This window comes from Cervus elaphus, chromosome 15 (genome assembly GCF_910594005.1).
Source record: "Cervus elaphus chromosome 15, mCerEla1.1, whole genome shotgun sequence".
In the NCBI taxonomy this organism is placed as follows: domain Eukaryota; kingdom Metazoa; phylum Chordata; class Mammalia; order Artiodactyla; family Cervidae; genus Cervus; species Cervus elaphus.
The window spans coordinates 58,050,202-58,074,526 of NC_057829.1; the positions used below are offsets into that span (position 1 = coordinate 58,050,202).

Sequence of the window (24,325 nt, forward strand, 5' to 3'; positions counted from 1 at the left end):
GTGTGTGTGTGTGTGTGTGTGTGTGTGTGTGTGTGTGTGTGTGTGTGTGTGTGTGTGTGTGTGTCTAAACCTCTCTGAGAAAAAAGTGTGTGTGTGAGTGTGAGTGTGTGAGAGTGTGTGTGTGTGTGTGTGTGTGTGTGTGTGTGTGTGTGTGTGTGTGTGTGTGTGTGTGTGTGTGTGTGTGTGTGTGTGTGTGTGTGTGTGTGTAACTGGTAGGATAAAGTGTGGGACAGCCACCTTGCCTGTCTGCAAAGGGAACTCTCGTTCTTCAGTTGCTGGGAAAAGCCTTCCACTCTGACATTTCAGCTAAAAACACCATTTCATGTTCATCATGTGACCAAGGGTTCCTCTGGCTCTTCCCTCACCCTCTTTCAGTTCACAGGGTTGGTTGAATGACTGTAAAATGAGGAAGAAGAGAGTCTGCCCAGAACAGCCCCACCAGCCCCCTGCGCCTGGGGAGGGACACTGCTGATGTGCCAGCGCTGTGAGTGTTCAGACTGCCCGGTCCAGTTCCTGTGGGTGTGGGCTCTGAGCTCAGGCAAACCCAGGCAGCCCAGTGCAGTTTGCTTACATGCCCCGGGGCTGCAGACTCTGCCAGACTGTGCTGTTCACACAGTTGGTCTCCATGGCAACAGAAAAGCCCACAGGCATGGCATGCCTTAAGCCTTTAGAAAAATCCTTCGCCCCCACCCAGTGCTTCCGGTGATGGAGACTTCTGTTCCCACAAGAGCGGTGAGCACAGACCCAAAGCAGATCTTTAGCAGAAAAGCCTAGCAGAAAACACGAGGCCAAAATACACAAATATTTCGGACAAACAAACCTACAATATTGCCCTGCTGTCATCCAAGAGGCCCCTGTGTTTTCAACAGGTATAAAATAAATATATAGTGTTCTCCCAGTATTGTTTTCCCTGCTTCCTAACTGATTCCTACATCCAACCTCCATACAGAAAGCTTAAGCAGTATTTTAAAAACGAAAGTTAGCTCATACTCAGTACTCTTTAGTGGATTTCCATCCTGCTAGGAATGAAATCCAAAGCTTGCACCATGGCTCAACAAAGTCAGGTATGTTGTGGCTTTGCTGATCTCACCTCCTTCCCCTGTCCCATCCCTCTGACCTCCTGATCTTGCTCCAATACCCTAAGGACACTCCTACCTCAGGGCCTTTGCACTTGTTCTTCTCTCTGCCAAGAATATTCTTTCCCCCAGAAAGGTGCTCGGCTCATTCTTTCACTTTGTTTAGGTGTCTGCTCAAGTGTCACGTTATTACCACCTCATATAAAACTTTCCCCCACTCTCAATAACTATCCTTTTACTCTAGTTTTATTCTTGGGCTACAACAGTTTTCTCCATAGATGACAGCATTTCAGAGAACCTGATCTATTATATATTTCTTCATATATTTGTCCGGAGAAGGTAGTAGCACCCCACTCCAGTTCCCTTGCCTGGAAAATCCCATGGATGGAGGAGCCTGGTAGGCTGCAGTCCGTGGGGTCACTAAGTATTGGACACGACTGAGCGACTTCACTTTCACTTTTCACTTTCATGCGTTGGAGAAGGAAATGGCAACCCACACCAGTGTTCTTGCCTGGAGAATCCCAGGGATGCGGGAGCCTGTGAGCTGCATCTATGGGGTCGCACAGAGTCAGACATGACTGAAGCGACTTAGCAGTAGCAGCAGCATATATTTGTCTTTTTTTCTTCTGTCTCTCTCTCTCTCTCCCAAGTATGTAACATTCAGGAAAGCAACAACTTTTTTTGAAACAGATGAGAGCTCTCAGGCCAGCCTGCCAGGCTTTACTGCCATGTTAAAATAGAGGAGGCATAAAGTAAAGAGGCCTGAACCAGGCTGGTAGCTGTGACCGAAAGTAAGCAGCACATATAAATAAATATAAAATATATTTATATAAAATATAAAAAAATATAAAATATATATATTTTTTAAAAAAATTAAAAAAAATAGCACAGCAGAAATAAAGCAAAGTAAGATCTAGCAACAGATTGGATAGGAGGTAAAAGGTAGAAGATCCAGAGAGACCTGACTGAGGTTCTGAGACCAGTGGTCAGTCTTCACTCTGGTGGCCACCAGCCACATGTGGTGAGGAAGCACTTAAAATGTGGCTAGTCTGGACAGAGCTGTGCTATTGGTGTGAAATACACACTGGATTTCAAAAACTTAATAAAGAAATATGTATGTGAAATGTCTCAATGATTTTCAAAATATAGATTACATATAGAAATGATAATATTGGATATATTCAGTTAAATAAAATATAGCATTAAAATTCTCGTCTGTTTCTTTTTGTTTTATAACATGACTACTAGAAAAAAAATTTTTTTTAATATTTATTTCTTTAGCTGTGTAGGGTCTTAGTTGCGGCACACAGGTTTAGTTGCCCTGCAGCATGTGGACTCTTAGTTCCCCGACTAGGGAACAAAGCTATGTTCCCAGCAATGGGAGGTGGATTCTTAACCACTGAAACACCAGGGAAGTCCAGAAAGTTTTTAATTACACATGCAGCCTGCACATATTTCTATTGGAGAGGGCTGGTCTAGAATACAAACAGCGGTACTACTTGCAGAAAGAGGAGAAGAAAGAAGAGAAAGGACTGTTAGTAGTGATAGATAGTAGGCTATCTTACTTTCCTAGAACTTTGAAATCAGTGAAATAGAACTGTCCTCTGGGAGCTGGGGTGAAGCTAGAAAATCACATACTTGCTTCAAAGCTGAGATGTACAGCATAACCTTAAAAAGCTAGAATGGTTTTTTGATCTAAAAGAGTAGGACCAAAACCTGCCAGAATGTATTTATGTAGCTTAAGGGGGAAAAAAATGCATCGGTCACAAGAGGCATTGATCAGCAATGCTACACGGGAGAAAGGATCTTATGAAAAGTGACATAGGTACTATCCAGCAAAGCACTGTCCAGGCTATCAGTCTGATGCCAGTAAATAGAAGACCCCAATGACTAGGATGACCATGTAATTTACTGTCCAAACCAAGTCACTGTTGACAACAAAAGGGACATCATAAATCATTGTGCTGGGATAATAAACGAGGACTATCCAAAGTAAATCAGAGCATATAGTCACCCTATCTCAACTAATTTATTCTAATTTATTGCTCTCATTGCAGCCTTCTGATCATACCAAATGTACATGAGGCTAAGACATACATCTGAAAATAAATTCACATTACTAAACACCAGGATGCTTCTTCAACTGATGTGGGCATTTAATATCAGGCTTCTTACCCTCTCCCCCAATCCTGTTATTAATAGTACATCTTACAGTCAATGATATCTTATAATCAAAAATACAGAGTAATTTGGTTTCCCATGTGATAAGACATGAAGGAAAATAGACGTTTCTCCAAAGAAGACAAACAGATGGCCAGAAGGCACATGCAAAGATGCTCAGTGTCACTAATTATTAGACAAATGCAAATCAAAACTACAATGAGGTATCGCTTCACACCAGTCAGAATGGCCATCATCAAAAAGTTTACAGATAACAAATGTTGGAGGGAGTGTGGAGAAAAAAGGGAAGCCTCCTCCATTGTTGGTGGGAATGTAAACTGGTATAGCCACTACAGAGAACAGTATGGAGGTTCCTTGAAAAACCAAAAATAGAGCTATCATATGATCTAGCAGTCCTACTCCAGGGCATATATCTGGAGAAAATCACACTTTGAAAGATACATAAAAAGAAAAGAAAAGAAAAGAAAAATGCACCACAATGTTCATTGCAGCACTATTTACAATAGCTAGGACATGGAATCAACCCAAACATCTACTGACAGGGACAAATGAATAAAGCAGATGTGGTACAAATATACAGTGGAATATTAGCCATTAAAAAGAATGAAATAATGCTATTTGCAGCAACATGGATGGACCTACAGATTATCATACCAAGTTAAGTAAGTCAGAGAGATTATTGTATGATATCACTTAGATGTGGAATCTTCAAAATGATACAAACGAACTTCTTCACAAAACAGAAATACTCAGATATAGAAAATTTATGGCTACCAAAAGAGTAAAGGTGGGAGAAGGGGAGGGATAAATTAGGAGTTTGGGATTAATATATATACACTCCTATATTTAAATAGATGACCAGCAAGGATCTACTGTATAGCACAGGGAATGCTAGTTAATACTCTATAATAACCTATATGGGAAAAGAGTCCGAAAAATAGATATATGTATATGTATAACAATCAGTTTGTTGTACACTTGAAACTAACGTTGTAAATCAACTATACTCTAATACCCTAACACTGTAAATCAACTATACCCTAATATAAAAATTTTTAAATTTTAATTTATTAATCAGAGAGCAGGAATGCCCTCCTCAACCAGGCAATTAATTTCCATTGGAAAATAACAAGTATTATGGTTTTAGAATTGAACAATTCTTACCGAGCTTAGTTAGTTTGAATTGATAACCTAAGACTGCATTCCAAGTCTAAGGCCAAAGTCTAGATGGGGGGAATTTACTGGGGTCATTCTGTCCCATGGAAACCTCAGCTTTACCCAGGAGATGACCCTCTCTACCACTCCTGGGCACTACCATGACTTCCCCATTTGAAACTGGTAGAGGCAGTAAGACAAGGAATCTGGTTTCAATTTGTGAGACATGAAAATGGAAGCAGTGCTGGAAAGAGAACTTGAATGAGATGTACATGGGGCACACAAAATCAGGAGAAGAAATGATTTTGCATCCAATAAAACTTCAGTTTGGATAAACCATCAGTGCCTTCATGTAGTTAACAAAGAAACTGCAGGAGTGTGAACAGGTTTCTCTGTAAGTACCTGTTGGAGACAAATTGGATAGACTAGTGCTGGCTTCATGTTTACAACCTCTTAGGAATACAGCAATCACAGTGATTGATTAGCTACGTCTGATGTTGGCTCATAAGTGGGAAGGGGGTCGACGCAAAGAATTAAAGCACAATGATATTGGAAACATTATGTTATTAAAGATGTGTTCGTTCAACAAAATAAATAGTACAACAGTATGTAAAATGACAAAAACAATCAAAATCAACTTACTTATTTTGTCCAATTGTCTCAAAATCTTTCACAACAATCTCAAGGGATGATGAAAAATCCAGCGGTATACCCCTCAAGTCAAACTCCAAGATCTGTCCACAGAAAGGTTATGAAGACAAAAAGTCTGTTAAAAGGATCTGGGAATATAATAAGATGCACCAATACTATTAATAAACACTGCTTCATCTTCACCAATGACAATCTTTTCAAGTACTCAATTCTACAGTGACTTCTCCCTACAGTGAGATAGAAGTGATCAAATTCTGAACCTGGAAGCTGCTGAGACTTGTGGGAAAGCAAACCAGACTTAGCTTCAGAGGGCCTGGTAGCTACTCCTAGCTCCCCATTTTCTAGGCTCCTTGGCTTTGAACAAGATCAAATCCATCTCATAGACAGAGATCTAGACTTAATGCCTACCACAACTGTCACATGAATAGAATGAAATCTGTATATGAAAAATGCTTTCTTCAAGGGTTAATTTTAAATTACTTTCATTTCTTAATCATATTACTATTGAACAAAGAGATGAATAAATCTAAGAAAACTTTTTCTGAATTGCATCAGCCCCTTATTTTTAAGCCCCACCACAGTCAGTGCTGTAGTCAGGCAAGTCTCTCATCTTAAAGCAGTAAATTGTTTTCTAAGGGTAAATATTAAAAAAAAAAAAGAAAGAAAGAAATCAACTTAGCACCACTGATGCCTTTAATTATGTAATAAATGAATTCGGTAAAGCAGTTCCTGATTATGGTTTGATAAGGATGGAGGAGGCATCTCACAGGTCATATTAGAAGATGCCCACCAACACCAATGGGTTTGGGATTGGCATTTCATTTAGGTTTGTTTTCAGTTATAAAATTGCAATTGGGAAGTTTACTTGATAAACATATATGCATTATAAGAAAAAATGTGTCAGAAACAAAATAGTGTGAGATGGATGATGCCCTGTGGAGAACAACCCCATTCATGTGACCACACTCTTCTCTGCCATTGGCCACATGGATTGAGCACAAACTTAAGTGGTATGCTACCACTAAAAAAAAAAAAAAAAAATTAAATTATTGGACTTCCCTGGTAGCTCAGATGGTAAAGAATCTGCCTGCAATGCAGGAGACCCAACTTTGACCCCTGGATCAGGAAGATTCCCTGGAGAAGGGAATGGCAACCCAATCCAGTATTCTTGCCTGGAGAATTCCAAGGACAGAGAAGCCTGGTGGGCTATATAGTCTATGGGATATGCAACTAAATGCATACATGTATGTACTTGTTGTTTTAGTCTTGGAGCGGTGTGTGAGATACTAGGATCCCATAGTGTCCACAGGGATCAACCAGACCAGGCCTCTGCTCTCAGGGAGCTGATAGTCCAGCTGGCTGGGTTCTGGGTTCTAGTGAAACTACAGAAGTGGAATTTCCTCTCAACCTATATGAAACCAGCAGGGCTTTTCAGGAAGGCACCAGGAAACTTTTAGTCTTGGCCTCATCCAATGAGAACAGGTAATCTTTATCTTATAGGGATAACTGAAACTAGTTAGGAGGGGAACAGGGGAAGAGGTTTGCAGTTGGTGAAGGGGAAGTCTTCACAGCCTGGTAACTTAGCAAAATAACAAAGATATTTATCACTGCACTTTTCCAGAAAGGTTTGACCTAGCTTTTGGAAAAACAATGGGGTGGATGATAGACTTTTCAAAAATTAGTCAGCATAGTTAAATCCTATGCTGGAAAATCCTATGCTGTGGAAAGAATTAAAAACTTCACAAATCTGTAAATATATTAAACACTGAACCATTTATAAAATAAAGTCAACAGGGGGAGGAGGTATATAAATTACATTACTTCAATACAATATTACACAAGTAATTAAAAGATTTTCAAATGGAATGAGAAAGGTATATGCTCAGGATATAATAGTAAGAAAAAGATAGGAAACTGTATTCACTATATACTTATTTGCTGATTTTAAAACATCATAATAAATATATCACTCAGTAAACATTTATTGATACCTCCAAGATGTTAACAACAGTCACTTCTGGATAGTAGGATCAAAAGTAATTTTTTTAAAGCTGAAGTTTTCAAAATTTCTACATTAACTATGTATTACTTTTATCAACATAAAAAAATGACATTACTCTTCTAAGCACTCAAAGTATCATGGATTACACTCAAGTAATCACATGCAGATATGGTTTTAATTACAGAGCTTCCCTTCTGGGGCTCTGGAGAGGATCTAATCCACCCCTTGCTCTAATTTGCAGCATAACTGGAAAAGGTCACACAGCAAGCTCCTGGCTGCACCAAGCTAGAACCCACCCTCCTCACCCTATCCAGGCTCCACTTGCCACACCACCACTGCGCAGGAGATGTCACTGTCACGTCTCCTTGAACTGCTCTGCTGTCTTTGGGCCACAAAGGGAGGTGGAGGGGGTGAGGGTGAAATGGCAGAGATTCTCCTTCCAAATGGAAGGGTTAACCTCTGACCAAAGATGAGCAATCGGAGGTAGCTTATCCAGTGAAACAAAATTGTAAAATAATGAAGTTACCTCATTCCAGACAGGGTTGAGTTCATTATCGACTTTCTTTGTTTTCTTTTTCTCATCTGCAAATAAAATATAAGAGATAGCAATCAATTAGAAGTATCTGAAGATCCAACACTTTGGCCACCTGATGCAAAGAGCCAACTCATTGGAAAAGACCCTGATGCTGGGAAAGACTGAGGGAAGGAGAAGGGGGGGTGACAGAGGATGAGATGGTTGGATGACATCATCATCCCTAAGGACATGAGTTTGAAACAACAACAGAGCCAGTAGCATTCATTCATTTATTCAATCAAAGAACCTTCCCTGAGGGAAGGTAAAATGCCTACATTTTACCTTAATCTGACTAGGGTGGGGACTGCCTGAATCAATTTGCCAAACTGAACAGAATTTTTGGCCTAAAAAGAAATTTTCCTATCCCTAAAGAGCCAAGAGATGGGAGACTCAAAATCACAGAAAACGTCCTAAGCCTCTGCTTCTCTCTCACCAAATCCTGCAGACCAAAGTCACCCAGAGCTTGTGTCTCCCCAGCTTGCTGCGGAAAGTCGACAAAGGTAACCTTTGAACTATAGGTATCCCATTGATAATGAGGATACTGAGATTCCAAGGAGTTGAGAAACATGTCTGACCTCATATGCAGGAATGGTGCCTAATATAAACCTGGAATTTCAGCTCTGAAGCCCATGCTGCCTTTGCAAGTGATAAGACCCCAACACAGCTTAAAGATTAAGCTAGACTTGCTCACTGACATGAATCTGAGCAACCTCTGGTAGATAGTGAAGGACAGAGGATCCTCATGCTGCAGTCCATGGGGTTGGAAAGAGTTGGACAAGACTCAGCGACAGAACAACAGACCCCCTCTCACAGACCTAGTACAAGGTAATAATTAGTAGATGAATGCTTTCTAGGACCAGCAGAGAATTGGGGATTTTCCTTACTCCTAGATCATTTTTTTCCCTGAAGATACAAGGTCTTTTTTCTGTGTGTCTGAGACTGGATAGTATACCTACCCAGATGAGCAAATGTTAATCCAGCTCGTGCTTAAAGTTTCCTTGGAGCAAAGTCCAAAGAGCAGAGGCTTCTATTGAATCCCTCAGTCCCCAAATACGTAACAAAATTAAAGCTAATGTTTCAATACAAAAGGTTTTGTAAGCCTTAGCTCATCTGTTTTCAGGGGGAAAAAAACCAGTTTTTCTGCCCTGTGTCTCCTTTACTATCACACAGAACACTCACAACATTCCGACAGCAGAATGTTGCTGCACTGGGTGGGCCATGTTCCCCCACCAAGCAATTTTCTGCGACAGCAGCTGGGTGTTCTACAATTCGATTCAGTCCTGACACTTTAGCATCAGATCCCACAGGTCAAGGGCTCAGTCCCACAAGACTGCCCCATCCCCACTTCAGTCCATATTGTCATCTGTGTTTCTAGCCAATTGGAGGCAAATCTGAGGTTCCTATGACGCCACCGTTGGGTTCAATTAATTTGCTTGAGCAGCTCACAGAACTCAGGGCAACAGTTACTTACCAGCTTACTATAGGATTTGATCAACGATATAGAGCAACAGCCAGCTGAAGAGATATGCAGTGTGAGGTCTAAGAGGGGCTTCTGTTACCATGGAGTTGGGGGTGCACTACCCTACTGGCACATGGATGTGTTCACCCACCTGCAAGGTCTCTGAACCCCATACTTCTGGGATGCTTAATGGAGGCTTCATCACATAGGCTTGGTCAATTATTAACTCCATTTCTAGCCCTTCTCCCCACTTTAGAGAAGTGGGGTGGGGCTGAACATTCCAAACTTCTAATCATGGCTTGGTCTTTCTGGTGACCAGGCCCCATCCAGGAGTCCACCCAGAGTGGCTTCATTAGAACAAAAGATGTTCCTCGTGCCCTCTCTTATCCCTTAGGAATTTACAAGGGTTTTAGGAGCCCTGTGTTAGGGATGGGGTCAAAGATTAGAACCAGAAATGCTCCTAGTGGTCTTATCACTTAGGAAATTACAAGGGTTTTAGGAGTTCTGTGCCAGGAACAATGAGTAGCGGGTCAGGGCAATGTATATTTTTTCTATCATCCCACATGACCCAATTTCCTGAAAACCCTATGTACAATTATTTCCATCCCCCTTTCACAGCTAAGGAAACTGAGAAGTCAAGTAAGGAATTCCAAGTTACATTCCTATTAAGTGGGTCAAGGCTAGATTATGGACCCAGGCAGTCCCACGTCAGTGGCTGTGCTTGGAACCACTCCTCAGCTTCCCCTCTACTGTAGTGGAATGGAGGAGGTAGTGGCTTTTGTTCGCCTGAATGTCACATCGCTAAGGCTCCCAGCACACGGCCAGCTGTGGGACTAGCCCCTCATTCTTCCACGACCTCAGCATAGCAAGGCTATGAGTCAGCACCCTCACTCTGCTAAGCATTAACTTTTCCACTGGAGTAGGCTCCCATCGCCCTACTGGCTTCCCTTTTCAAAGTTCAGCAGCACTCTACTCATCGGCTCATGCCTGGATCTATCCTGACTATGACTATGGCCTTTCTGTGCAGAGCCCCTCACTGGATTCTGATGTCACCTAGAAGCGGTCCTGATTTCCCCTCCCATACTTCCCTTATTGAGCCCACTCACTCTTCCCCTCATCTCACAGAAGCCTCTCAAGCTTTCTCTCTGGTTACAGTACCAGAAAATGTGAGAGACAAAGAGGAGCCCTGCAAAGGATGTTGAAATTGGAAATGGACGAAATGGCTTCTCTCCACAACTGCAGCTGCTCCCTGTAAAGAGTGATCCAGAGGTGCCAGGCTGCGCATTCTACTGCGGTGTCTCTAAATCCTCACTACAAGCCTGCAAGGTAACATTCTCAACCTCACTTTATAGACAAAGAATCAAGAAAAACTGGTTAAGTTGTTCAAGTCACAGCTAACAAGGAAACAGAAACAGAATCTGCACCTACATCTCCTAGCTTCAAAACCAGAGTGTGTGTTTGCCACCACCAATGTCGCACTGGAAGCTGTCAGAAATATTGACTAAAGAAGATGCACAGGCACCATATGTGTAGTGGGCTTTGGAGCCTGGGTAGTGGCCACAGGAAAAGTCCAAGGTCAGGTTTCAGGGTATCCAAAAGACTGTCTGCTCCAAGACACAAAATATTACATCTGAGGGTTCTTCCAGAGACAGAGTTTATTGTTCTGATCAGATTCTCAGATGAGTTAGGGACCTGGACAAAGGTTAGGAATTTCTGCCTTTAACAAGCATGAAAGGGTTACCATTAATCTCACTGCAGCTCACCACCATGCTGGCTGCCATATCCTGGGCTTCAGTTGGGGGAGGTGGGAGAATGGAGTGGAGACCTGAGTCAGGAAGGAGTGAATCTGGAACCTGAAGTCATGGCAGGCCTTCAAGAGAGAGATGGGCAACATGAGGTCCCAGCCAACAGGAAAAGCAAGAAGGCAGCACCTAACCCATAGAAACTGAGGACAAGCCTGAGGACTGGGAACACTGAAGGATGGTCTTGAAGCAAAATCCCAGTCTCCTCCAAGTCCCTAAGATCCCAGACAAGGAGCTAAGACAGGGCTCCAGGGAAGCTTCAGAAAGAGCCAGCATGTACTCACTTGAATTGAGTCCCAAGCCTGGTTACCAACCTGGGGATCAGTGTTGGAAGGCATACTGCAAGGCTGTCTTGATGCCAAGCCTTGTACTAGTGACCCTCCACCTCCAGTGGGGATTGTTCCAGAGTCAGCAGCTGAAGAGTGTGATAAAGGTCACCTGTTCATTCATTCTCAAACATTCATTAAGCACCTACTATATGCTAATGGAGGGTTCCCAGGTGGCCCAGTGGTAAAGAATCTGCCTGCCAATGCAGGAGACACAGGAGATGAGGGTTCCATCCCTGGGCCAGGAAGATCCCCTGAAGGAGGAAATGGCAACCCACTTCATTTCTATCTCCATTTTCTATTCTTGCTTAGAAAATTCCATGGACAGAGGAGCCTGGTAGGCTATAGTCCATGGGGTCCCAAAGAGTGGGACACAACTGAGCCTAAGGCCTCACAAGGATGTTGCTGATAACTAAAGGAAAAAAAGAGTATAAGATAGTTCCTGGTCTTAAAACATTCCATCAATGTAGTTTATGGGTTATTGAATAGAGGAATCAAACAAATCTTCCTGCATGTTTTCACCCAGTATAAAAAGTTCCATGTTTTATTTTTATCTTGGAGTTTCCTCCCATAAGAGGGGGAATAACGGGAATGATAACTGGCCAGGTCAGGGACCTCATAGCTCAGCCCACGGAAATGGTCTACTAAGTGAGTTCTTCCATGGCATTAATCAACTTCCTGATTCCTCCATCCAACAAATATTTCTGAAGCATCAGTTGCCAAGCACTGAGCAGGTCGCTGTGAGAGATACAAAGATCCCCAAGACCTTGGGGTCCTGACCTTGAGGAGGTAGATATGGCTACAGGTGTCTGATACAGCAAGAAAGCTTCTTTCAGAAAGAGGGGTATAGATGAAGATACAGATTCCGAGGAAGTGAAGGTAACTTCACGCTGGGGAGCAGAGGCTGAGCAGGGGTTGGAAGGAACTGAAAATGTGGAGCTGAGAAGAAAATATCACTCCAGATGAGGGCAACAGCATGGTGGGTCAGCCATGGATGGAGAACAAATAATGTCTGGGGACACTGCACAGCCCAGGGGGCTGGAACCACAGGATATGTAAGGGAGTCAAGGCAACCAGGATGTGTGGGGAGGTTATGGTCACACCATGAAGCCCTGAATGCCAGGAAAAGCATCATTTGGCTGATTCAAGTCACTTAGGAAGGAGGATATTAGAAACTGACTTCAAAACTTCAGGAATTCATTACCCAACAAGAAAAAACAAGATTTGCTCAACAAATCTTCCAAGACATACTCCTGAAACACATGATTCAGCTGTGTTTAGAATAGAGCAGAGGGGCTGAGTCCTAGCAGATGCCACTGGTGGGGCTCTCCATGTGGAATTTCCTGCCACACCTGGTACCTGCGCATAATATTGATGCTAATAGTGAGACCCTCCTTCCCAGCCAGGTCTGTATTAAATCCTTCACAGACATCATTTCTTTTAACTTTAACCCTTCTAACAAGTCTAAAAAGTAGACACTGTTAATATCCCCAATCTGCAAATAAGCAAAGCAAGCCCAGAATGTTGGATAACTTGCCCAAGGTCAGGGAGCTAGGAAGAAATCCTCTAACTCAGGACTAGTCTGGCCCTACCCTCCTACCTCTCTGGCTAATAAGGAAAGATTAAGAAGTCGGCATTAGCGCCTAGCTTTCTGGAGAAACCCAGCCCAACCCCTTCCAAGAAGGAGGCCCTGATTTTTTAATCAAGATGTGTCCACATTGCATTTTATTGAAAGCCTATTTTCACACAAAAACATGTCAGCCAAAAAAGAAAGTACATAAATTCTAGTCTTATCAACAACCACAGTCATACATTTATTTCAATTATTCAATACCATATCTATTAAAAAAAAAAAAAGGTCTCACTCAGCTGCAGGCACTAAACAGTAGATTAAATTACCAGAAACTCTTTTCCCTTCTTCACATTCCTACCTCCCCCCTTTTTCCACCTCTAATGTTATGAAAATATCTGTTTCTCTCTATGGTAAAGAATGAAAAATTTTCAACTTAGAATATAACAATTGATTCAAATGCAGAATACACTCTGGACCACTCTGGACTCAAAGGCATTCTTTGAGTCATTTCCTGTTTTTTTTTATTAACTACAATTACTTCTCTCTCAGATCTGTGAAGGTCAACACTGCAGTAATTAACTCTTATGCCAACCTCCCAATAAGGTTTCCAAAGAACTGAACAAGCACTCTTTACCAAGCCACCACACCCTCTGGCACGGAAACTTTCCTTTGCTGAACTCTTACTGGAAAGGTGAGGAGACACCATGACTCCTAAGTCTGGATTGGTCCATCCAGGCTGAAAGGACCAGGGTGCTGGCTAATTTTATGTCAACCTGACTAGTCTGTGGTGCCAGTTGTTTGATCCAACTCTGTCTAGATGCTGCTGTGAAGGTATTTTATAGATGTGATCAACAATCTATAAAATTGTTTTCAAATAATTTCAATTGTTTTCAAGTAAAGCCGATCACTCTCTGTAATGTGGGTGGGCCTATAGCTGAAAGCCTTAAGAGAAAAAACTGAAGTTTCCCCTCTCTTCCTGGAGAAGAACGAATTTTGCCTCAGACTGTATCAGAAACCCCACTCAAGTCACCAGCCCGCTGGCCTGCCCTTGAGGTTTCAGTATCAAGACTACAATGTCAACCCTTACCTGAATTTCCAGCCTGCAGTTGGGCTGCACCCCACAGGCCTATGAGGCCTGTGTTTGACCAGCTTCAAGACCAAGAAAGAGTCTGGAGTCAGCAACAGAGACACCATCAGTGGTTTAACGGATGGGGGAGCTTACACGTCTGAAGCCAGGTCCTGGAGCAATACCCCACTGCATGCGGCAGACAGTGGGGAGGACACGGCATCAGTCTTTGCTTCCAGGGCAAAGGGAAGGTTATTAGTTATAGGGGAATTGACGTCAGGTGGTCTCATTTGTTACCAGGGAAAGGAGCGTGTCCCTCACTGCCCCTTTCAAAAGAACAATCAACACCTGGGGTCCGGGGCAAGCACCTAGGAAGGTCGGTTAGATGATGAGGATACGCGTGAAATAGGCACTGGTCGGGCAAGGGATGTGCAGAGAGCAAGAGAATAGCCATCTTGAGTGGCCTGGCCATACATCTGCCCCATAGATTTCAATCTTGCTGACTCTACAAATGCATGAGCCCTCTCCCTCCCCACTCCCTGCCTCTGCCTCTTTCTCCATTTATATATATACACACACACACACACACACACACTATTGGTTCCAGAGAAATGGGACCAACTTGTAACACCAAGTGGCCATGGAAGTAACAACATTACAATGGTAACAGATTTTACATACTTCAAAACCATACCATCTCATTGATCCTAACAACCCTGCAAGGAGAAAGCAGGTATTGGTCCAGCTTTTCTGACCGGATTTTCAAATCAGAGAACTCTCCATTTCTCTGAGCTGTTATCAGGGAGACATAAGGCTCAACCACTAAACTCAGAGTCCCTCTTTGATGAACTAGGGAATTTAGACTAGAGGAGCTCTAAGTTTTCCACCAGGTTCAATAGAACATGAGTTTTATGAAGTCCCCCCAAGTCCTGACTGGTTAGACTGCTGCATCTTATTGAGACAGCCCCAGGAGAATTGGGGGTGCTATTTACAAAGCTTCCACAAGTAACTCAGCTCTTTGGTGAAAGTGAAAGTATTAGTCACTCAATCATGTTTGGCCAGGCTCCTCTGTCCATGGAATTCTCCAGGCAAGAATACTGGAGTGGGTAGCCATTTCCTTCTCCAAGGATCTTCTACACCCAGAGATCGAACCCGTGGGCAGACTGCATTGTGGGCAGTCTGCATTCTGCATTGTGGGCAGACTCTTCACTGTCTGAGCCACCAGGGAAGCCCCAGCTCTTTGACAGGCAAGGTAGACCAGCCATTCATCTAAACTTGACTTATTCAGAAATATTTCTGCATCTTCTCTTGGTCCTTAATTATGCCCCCTTTGTTTTGAGAAATATTCACATACACAAAGGCATCCACTATTTGGCCTAAAATTTCAGACTCTCCTTGCCTCCAAGCCTTTCCACACATGGTTAACAATTAAGTGCTGTGAACTAGTCACTGTCTCACAGTGCTTCCCATGACTGTCTCATTTAATCTTTACACCAACCCTAAGAGGCAAGTTCTATTATGATCATCTCTAGTTACTGAGGAAGAAACCAGGACACAGAGAACATAAGCCAACTTCTCAGAGGTGACACAGCTAGTGAGTAGCAGAGCAAGGATTCAAACTCTAGAAGATAAAGACACAAAGCAATTTCCAAAATTGGAGGATTAAGATTAGACAGTGACTCCTTAAAGGCTGGGACTGTATTTTATTATTATCCCCCCTGCCAGAGTCATTTCTCCATGATCTAAGTGAACTGGACTTGATAAGCTCATGTAAGTCTTACAACTCAAGTTGCTTTAGTGATTAAGAGAATAAATACAAAGTGCTCAACACAGAATCCAGCACAAAGTAAGCACTAAACCACCAGGAACTATTATGTTATTTCTTCTTGCAGCACCCAAGCAGCACCCCTTGCAGACTCCGGAGGGTTTCCTGGGTGTGGAGCCCTCCCCGGAGGTCAGGGCCCCAGTGACTAAAGGAAGCGGCCTGGGCACAGCCCTGGCGGAGCGATTCTGCCACATGGCTCCGTTCCAGGCCTCGGAGGCCCGCCAGAGGCAGCTGGCATGTGGGTAATTCTCCTCCCTGGCAGTGAGCCTGACAGCTACTAGCCTCTGAAGGAACTTTCACAAGAATCAGGAGCAGGGAAAGCTCCGGGAAGGGCCAACAGGAGACTCCTCTGCCCCTCGGATCTTAGGGGGACTCAGGGGAGCACAGAGACAGGGGCCCCATCCCAGTTGATCTGGCTGAAGGAGCATCTGTGTTTCCCAACCCTGGCTGCACTACTTCTGCAGGAGATGTTGCTAAACGAGTTCTAGGAGAAAGGCGTTTTGGCCAAATGGCAACTGCAACACAAGGTGAGACTGTTTTGTACATTTCTGAAAGCGTCACTGATATCTCTGATGATAAAAGGAAAGCCCATACAGAAAAGCAGGCTGCTCCGCTTTCTGCACCCAGTGCCCCAGTGCCCTCTGGAGCTGCCCTTTCAGGTACACAAACTCTTGGATCAAAGTCAAATCCTGAAGGGAGTTGCAGTGAAGCCCAGTCTAGCAGAATCTGCTTCCTAAAAGCTGGCCCTGGGGAGTGGTCCAGCCCTGCCAACTGCCCAGGCTGCAAACAAATGGAGCCCAGGTGGGCCAGGCATCTGGATCAGCTGTCTCAGTGGAGAAGTGAGCCATGTGCCTCTTTGGTTTCTTCATTTGTGTATGGGAATCCTTTCTGTGCTGGGCACTTGAAGGTGCCTATCAAATCCTATCTAGTGCCTATACAGTCCTATCAAATCCTTCTGAGGGAGTGTTGGGCTGCACCCCACAGGCCAACAAGGCTTGTGCTTGCCCAGCTTCAAGACTGAAGCAAGAGCCCAGGATCAACAACAGAGACTGTTGATGGTTTAATGGATGGGGGAAGCTTACACATCTGAAGTAAGGGCCTGGAGCGACACCCCACTCTGTGCCATGAACAGTGGGTAGAACATGGTACAGTCTTCCCTTCTAGGGATGAGGAGGGGAGGGTACCAGTTATAGGGGAATTGACATTAGGTGGGCTCATTAGTTACCAGGGAAACCAGCAGAAAGGTATGCCTGTTTGATAAGAACAATCACCAGCTGGGGCCCTAGACAAGTAAATGGGAAGGTCAGTCAGATAAGTTTAGATAAAACAAGTACTGGTCAAGCAGGCGATGTACAGAGAGCAAGACAACAGCCATCTGGAGTGTTCTGACCATACCTCCACCCTGACATACCCTGCACAACCCTTACAATCTTGGTCTGCCCCTCTTTAGCAATATCCCTGGAGTCAGGTACGTAGAGGGGACTGCAACCAAGCACCACAGATACAATATAGACAGGTCACCATTGTTTTTCACATTAGAGGAAAATAATCCAATCTCATGAACAGGCTCAGAGTTATGTTAATGGGAAACACGTCATAGGCTGTACCTTTTATCACTTATATCCAATTTTCAGGGCTTCCCTGGTGGCTCAGTGGTAAAGACTTTGCCCACCAGTACAGGAGATGTAGGTTCGATCCCTGGGTCAGGAAGATCCCCTGGAGAAGGAAATGGCAACCCACTCTAGTATTCTTGCCTGGGAAATCCCACACACAGGAGCCTGGTGGACTACAGTCCACGGGGGACAAGAGAGTCAGACATGACTTAGTGACCAAACAATAACAACCACCCAACTGTCACACAAACATTGTACATATGCTTTTATTTTTTTAATATTTATTTATGTTGCTGTGCCAGGTCTTAGTTGCAGTACGTGAACTCTCAGTTCCAGCATATGAGATCTAGTTCCTTGACCAAGGATGGAACCCGGGCCCCTTGCATTAGGGGTACAGAGTCTTAGCCACTGGACCACCAGGGAAGTCCTAGCTGTGCTTTTAGCAACAAACTTAAAAAAAGCAAGCACTGTAACACTTCATAAGTAGTTATACTCTGGCAATTTCACCAGATAATTTTCTTTACAACCAGAACATCAGGGCAAAATTATGGCTAGCACAATAACTTTCATAAATACAGACCTCAACTAACAGAACTAGAATTTAACATTCACTAAGACAGAATTTTACTCTCTTTAAAATTACTCTTATCTCCACCAAACATAACCTAATCAAGACTAATTTGTTTGCAAAACAAGTCTGGTCAGTTGACCACAGCAGCTCCTCCAAACTGGCCATAGTGTAACTCCTCAGAAGGAGTGTCAGACTGAATTCCCAAAAGGCCTCTCAGGGCCAGGAAAGCCATGCCAAAGACCTGCTATCAGGCTCCATTTCAGAGGAGTTCTCTGTTCTAGAGGTCTCCAAGATATTGAGATTCCTGCACATGACAGGAGTCTTTCCCATTCACCTGCTAAGGCTGCTCAGAACCCAAGAGTCTCCAACTTCTGGCAGAGCCAGGAAGAGAGAAAAGAAAAACTATTCAATTCTACCCACAGGTGTAGTTTACAAAATTGTTGTAAGTCATAACTAACTTAAAGGGAAGGGCTTCCCTCTACCTGGAGAACACAGATCAAAACCAGTAACATTCCAGACAAAACCCATACGCATTATAACCATATTCACCAGTTCACTCAGTAACCAATCCTTTTGTTAACTTCTGTGAAGCCATCAGGTTTTCTATTAGAATCCTTTAATTTTTTACACGGTTCAGCAGTATGATCTGAAGTTTATTAGAGGACTATACCTGTCAAAATATCCTTCCTATGAATCTTCTTGAAGATGAAGCACTTTTGCAAAAGCATCAAGTAAAATAACTATCCATAAATAACAAAAAAAAAAAAGTAAAAAGGCACAGTTAAACACCTGATCACAATGTAATTGATAAGGAAACAGTTACAAGAGTTAACACTGATTATAATCTTAACCCTTGAAACCTCAGTCTCTGGCAAAAACCAAGAAGTAACTGTGCATTTCCTGATTGAAAAACTTAATGCTTTGGTCCCCGTCTCGTGAGCAGGCAAAGGTAGATAAACTTAAGACCTGCCCGGCAATTAATGTTCCAATATTTTATCCTATTTGAAATGACCCATGAATACTCATCTTTCAACTTTAGTTTCAAGTTTAAAATCTTCAAGTCACTAAAACCTGGAGAGACTATTTCAGATAGACATTCCCAAAGTATAATTACTCCTACAGAATTTACCTAAAAGTTCTTTTTACTCCTTTACTCTTTAAGATCGAATAAGATTAAAGTTCCAGAGAGGCCAGATAGATAATTGACATATCAAAGACACATGAGAAATACCAATTCCTTCTAGAAAGCTGACTTAACCAACTCCCAAAGCCTCCCTTTGACACAACAGCAGAGTCATTAGAGGCCATTTTTCTACAGATCTCTTGGCAGCCCCTATTCACCAAGGACTGCCCCCTGGGTCCCCTCGTACTGGTGGATAGCCACCTCAGAATTTCCCCATAACTTCTGGGATGACCCCCTCAACTTTTGGGCCCCAAATGCTAGTGGATGACCCCCACAACTTTCCATTCCCTGTCCTGTATTTCCCAACATCTCGGCACTCACGGGAGTTTCCTCAGTCTCCTGGCTGCTCTGCCAATTGTTGGGCCAAACCCTGAAAGCCCACAAAACCTGTTGCTTGCCCAGCTTCAAGACTGAAGAAACAGCCCCAGTCAACAACAGAGACATCAGTGGTTTAATAAACCAGGGAGTGTACACGTTTGAAGTAAGGTCCTGGAGCAACACCCCACCATGTGCAGCAGACAACAGGCAGAATATGGCGGCAGCCTTGACTCCCAGGGCTGGAATTGAGGCCAGGTGGGCTCATTAGTTACCAGGGAAACCGTAGAGGGACATGCCCCGCACAGCCCCTTTGATAAGAACAATCACCAGCTGGGGCCTAGGGCAAGTAGTAGAATGGTCAGTTGTGTGCATAGGGTACAGGAGAAGCAGGAACTGGTTGGGCGGGGGATGTACAGAGAGCAAGAGAACAGCCATCTTGAGTGACCTGACCATACACTCACCCCTACATGCCCTGCACAACCCTTACAATCTTCGTCTGCCCCTCTTCAGCGATATCTCTGGGGTCAGGTATGTAGAGGGGACTGCAACCAGATACCACAGATATGATACAGACAGCCACCCTTGGTTTTCACTCAAGATGGCTGTTGTCTTGCTCTAAGACCATCCCCTGCTTCACCCGTATCTTACTCACCTGACTGACCTTCCTAGGTACTTGCCCCAGGCTCCAGCTAGCCATTGTCCTTATCAAAGGGGCAATCAGAGACATGGCCTTCTAGTTTCCCTGGTAACTAATGAGCCCACCTGACATCAATTCCTTTATAACTGGTAAGTTCCCCTCCCTCTCCCATCCCCTGGAGCAAAGACTGCCAACACATCCTTCCAGGCCTCTGCTGCACAAGGTGAGTGTTGCTCCAGGACCTGGCTTCAGACATGTAAACTCCCCTCTCCATTAACCACTCATGTCTCTGTTGCTGACTCTGGGGTCTGTCTTCAACCTTGAAGCTGGGCAAGGCCTGTGGGTGTGGTCAACAGGGAGGTACTAATATCTCCATTTTGCAGATGAGACTGAGGTTCAGGGATGTTAACTGACTTGCCCAGGATCACACAACTACTAAGGCGGAGAACTCAGCTCCAAGCCTGCCTCATTTCCAAGCCTGTACTCTTCACCACCACCTCAGGCTGAGGGTGCTGGTGACCTGCCACATTTTCACCATTTACCAGCTGGATGACCTTGGGCACTGACTCCAACTCTCTATACCTAGATTTCCTCATTAATAAATATTGGGACCTAATGCCCAGAAGAAATGAGTACCAAATTTGGGGGCTCATAATATGCCAGGGATTTTTCAAAGGGTTCTGTATGTCACCTGTTGCTATTATTATCCTTACTTATGCCCAGTAGCACAATGCAATTAAGGAGCTTCTCCAGGCTCACCTGCTAATAAGAAATCCAGAATCTCCATGCAGGTGTTCTGGCTCCTAAGACTCTTAACCTCTCGTACCTCTGCCTGGCATGTTTCTGAGACACAATTTGCTAGTCAATTAAGCTTGGTGCTCTGCAGATTCACTTTGGACCCTGCTTGAGGAGATAGGCATTCTAAGAGTTTAAAAGGGCTTCCCTGGTGGTTCAGTGGTAAAGAATCCACCTGTCAATGCAGGAGATGTAAGAGATGAGGGTTCAATCCCTGGGTCAGAAAGATCCCCTTGAGAAGGAAATGACAACCCACTCCAGTATTTTTGACTGGAGAATTCCATGGACAGAGGAGCCTGGTGAGCTACAGTCCAGTTCAGTTCAGTCGCTCAGTCATGTCCGACTCTATGACCCCTTGGACCGCAGCACGCCAGGCCTCCCCGTCCATCACCAACTCCAGGAGTTTAACCAAGAGCTACAGTCCATGGGGTGACAAAAGGGTCAGACAGGACTTAGTGACTAAAACAAAGTTTGAAAACAGAGCTTCAAAAGGGCTTCTCAAGGACTCAGTGTCCTGCAGAGGGGGATGTAAAAGGCCTCTTTGCAGGGCTGCACTGAGGATCAAAGGAGAGATAATGAAAGTGCCAGGACACAGGGGTCATGCCTCTGTGTAGGATTAGAGTCAAAATCATAAATGGCCTCCATCAGACAACATGAAAAGGATCCATGCCCTCTGGGCTTCTGACTCCAAGAAACTGTTATCAAGAGAAAATAGTCACAGAAAAAATTTTGAAAATAAGCACAAAGCTCTGAATCAAAATCTTGCTAACTCCATCCCTACCCTCCTGGGGAATAATTTTAGCTGAATTATGATGCTCAGCCTTAGGTCCTGGTGTTCCATAATTAATCATTTCTTTAAATGAGACTTGTGCCATTGCCAGCAGTTTTGACCCACCGCACCCAGCCCTCCTTTCCATGTTGAGAATGGCTGTGGCCCCTGGGCTCTTGAGCCAGCTAGGCTGATCAGCTGCTGCAGGTATGAGGGAGAGCTGGGAATCGGGGGTGTCCGTGGGTGGTTGCTTGGTAGCGGAGGGTAGAAACGCAAGAGAGATGCCAACCACAAAGAAAGCCAGACACCCACAATGCAGTGGGAAGGCGCCTGGGCAAAAGAGTCTTGGGTCTGGGCTTCTGGTCCTTGCCTCTTCCTGGTCACCCCGCTTTGACCACTCCTGTCCTCTCTGAGACTCAAGGTCCTCATCTGTGAAAGGAGTATAATAACAATCATGTCCTGGACACTCGCTAGAGTTGTTGTGAAGAACAAACACGAGTAAGCCCAAGAAACGGCTCTACACTGTACGTGCCCTGGGAGGAGGCTCCTTCCTCAGGCCATGTCACACCTGGAGGCCATCATGATGTGTCCAGCACACTGGGACAAACTGGAGGTCATTTGGGGCCTGGAACAAGGCCTCTGAAGTCTGAAGTGTCTGGCTCCAAGGAACCACTGACCCAGGCCCTATCGCTGGTCTGATCGGATGCCCTCAGGGCTAAATTTGCCCAAGGAAACAGAACCTGGATTATCAGGTTTAGGGATCTAAACCCTTAACCCCTGGTGCACTAGTTACCCCAGGGTAGGTCAAATGCAGGTGTGACCAAAAGCCAATGTCACCACATAGGAGTGAATGTTACAGCCTCAGGGTGGGCCCCTGTAAGCCAGCCCCACCTTGAACCTAGTGTGGGGTCTTGAACAAGGCAACTTACTCTCCCCAACACTTGGCCTCTTAAGCTATAAAATGAGGGATTTTTTTTTTTTTTTGGTGAGAAATAAATGAATATATCTACATGAAGCTTTAATGCAATGCTTCATAGTTAGAAAGTGCTGGTCATCAATATAATCTGCAAAAAGAATGCTTCCTTTCCAGGAGATTAAACTTCTTTAACTCTGAATTCACTGAACTCTTCCTTGATCTACAGCTAGACTATAAATTTCATGCATGCAGCAGTCAAGTCTGGCTTGTTTCCCATCCGACTTGCAGTGCTGAGACCATAGCCTGGCAAAGTACACTCTTGACCAAGATTTGCTGAATGAGTTTATGTTTAAGAGGAGCAGTGGGAAGAAACAGAAGAAAAAAAGAGGGTGGAGAGAGACAGGGACTGCCCATGCAGTGAATTCCAACAATGAGGAGAGGTAAGCACAAGGAACATTTTTTCCTTCTTTTAAATAATGAAAGAGAGATAAGGGAAGGGATTAAAATAAAAAAAATCAAAAGTTATCCTATTGCAATGACAAGATGATGAAAATAAAATTCCAGAAAACTAAGGTAATGAGAAGTGGAAACTCACCCGGCCATTAATATATCAGGATCTTACTATTTTACATAAGAGTTGTGGTCTACACTAATAAAATGGCTCCCACTTGACTCTCAGAGGAACTGATTCACTGAGAAGTTATGTTAGCTCTGAGCTTCTGAGTCAGAGCACAGTCCTAAAGGCTTTTGTACCCTGTGGAAACTCACCACAGGAGGGCCGGGTTTTGTTTTTTCTTTTTTTTTTTTTAATTCTTTTGTTCTTTGTACACAGTCTTCCTCTCTTAGACTGAATTCAGATGACCTGGCAGACAAAACAACTCAATTTGTTCAGAGGAGGGAGGAAGGATCATAATTTGACTTAGATATTTAAGGCACACATTGTGTTTTTTCTCTGTAACTACAATGACCTCCAAGAAGACACATGGAGGCTTTGGAATCAGAGTCCCGCGTTGAATTCTAACCTGTCTCTGCCTCAATTTCCTCATGGGTAAAATGAAGATCATAATAATACCTTGTTGCCGTTGTTGTTCAGTCACTAAGTCATGTCTGACTCTTTGTGACCCCGTGGACTGCAGCACACCAGACTTCCCTGTTCTTGGCTATTTCCCAGAGTTTGCTCAAACTCATGATGCCATCCAGCCACCTCATCCTCTGTTGCCCCCTTTTCTTCCTGCCCTCAATCTTTCCTAGCATCAGGGTCTTTTCCAATGAATCGCCTCTTCGCATCCGGTGGCCAAAGTATTGCAGCTTCAGTTTCAGCATCAGTCCTTCCAATGAATATTCAGTGTTGATTTCCTTTAGAATTGGCTGATCTCCTTGCAGTCCAAGGGACTCTCAAGAGTCGTCTCCAGCACCACAGTCCAAAAGCATCAGTTCTTCAGTGTTTAGCCTTCTTTATGGTCCAACACTCACATACATACATGACTATTGGAAAAAACCATAGCTTTGACTATACAGACCTTTGCTGGCAAAGTGATGTTTCTGCTTTTAAATATGTTGTCTAGGTTTATCATAGCTTTCCTTCCAAGGAGAAAGCATCTTTTAATTTCATGGCTGCAGTCACCACACAGTGATCTTGGGGCCCAAGAAAAAAAAATCTGTCACTGCTTCCACTTTTTCCCCTTCTATTTGCAATGAAGTCATAGGACCGGATGCCATAATCTTAGTTTTTGAATGTTGAGTTTTAAGCCAGCTTTTTCACTTGTTATCTTTCACCCTCATCAAGAAGCTTTTTAATCCCTCTTCATTTCCTGCCACTAAAATAGTATTATC

The 24,325-nt window shown here is 43.8% G+C and overlaps 1 protein-coding gene across 1 annotated transcript in view; it reads right to left on the bottom strand.

Moving 5' to 3' along the window:
- Positions 1-24,325, bottom strand: part of MYOF (myoferlin) — a 172,208-nt gene that overhangs the window by 136,524 nt on the left and 11,359 nt on the right. The window contains exons 2-3 of the mRNA XM_043926912.1: positions 7,592-7,647; positions 5,055-5,146 (exon numbers count right to left, since the gene is read on the bottom strand). Coding sequence (XP_043782847.1) covers positions 5,055-5,146; positions 7,592-7,647 — 148 coding nt within the window. The remainder of the gene's footprint in view (positions 1-5,054; positions 5,147-7,591; positions 7,648-24,325) is intronic.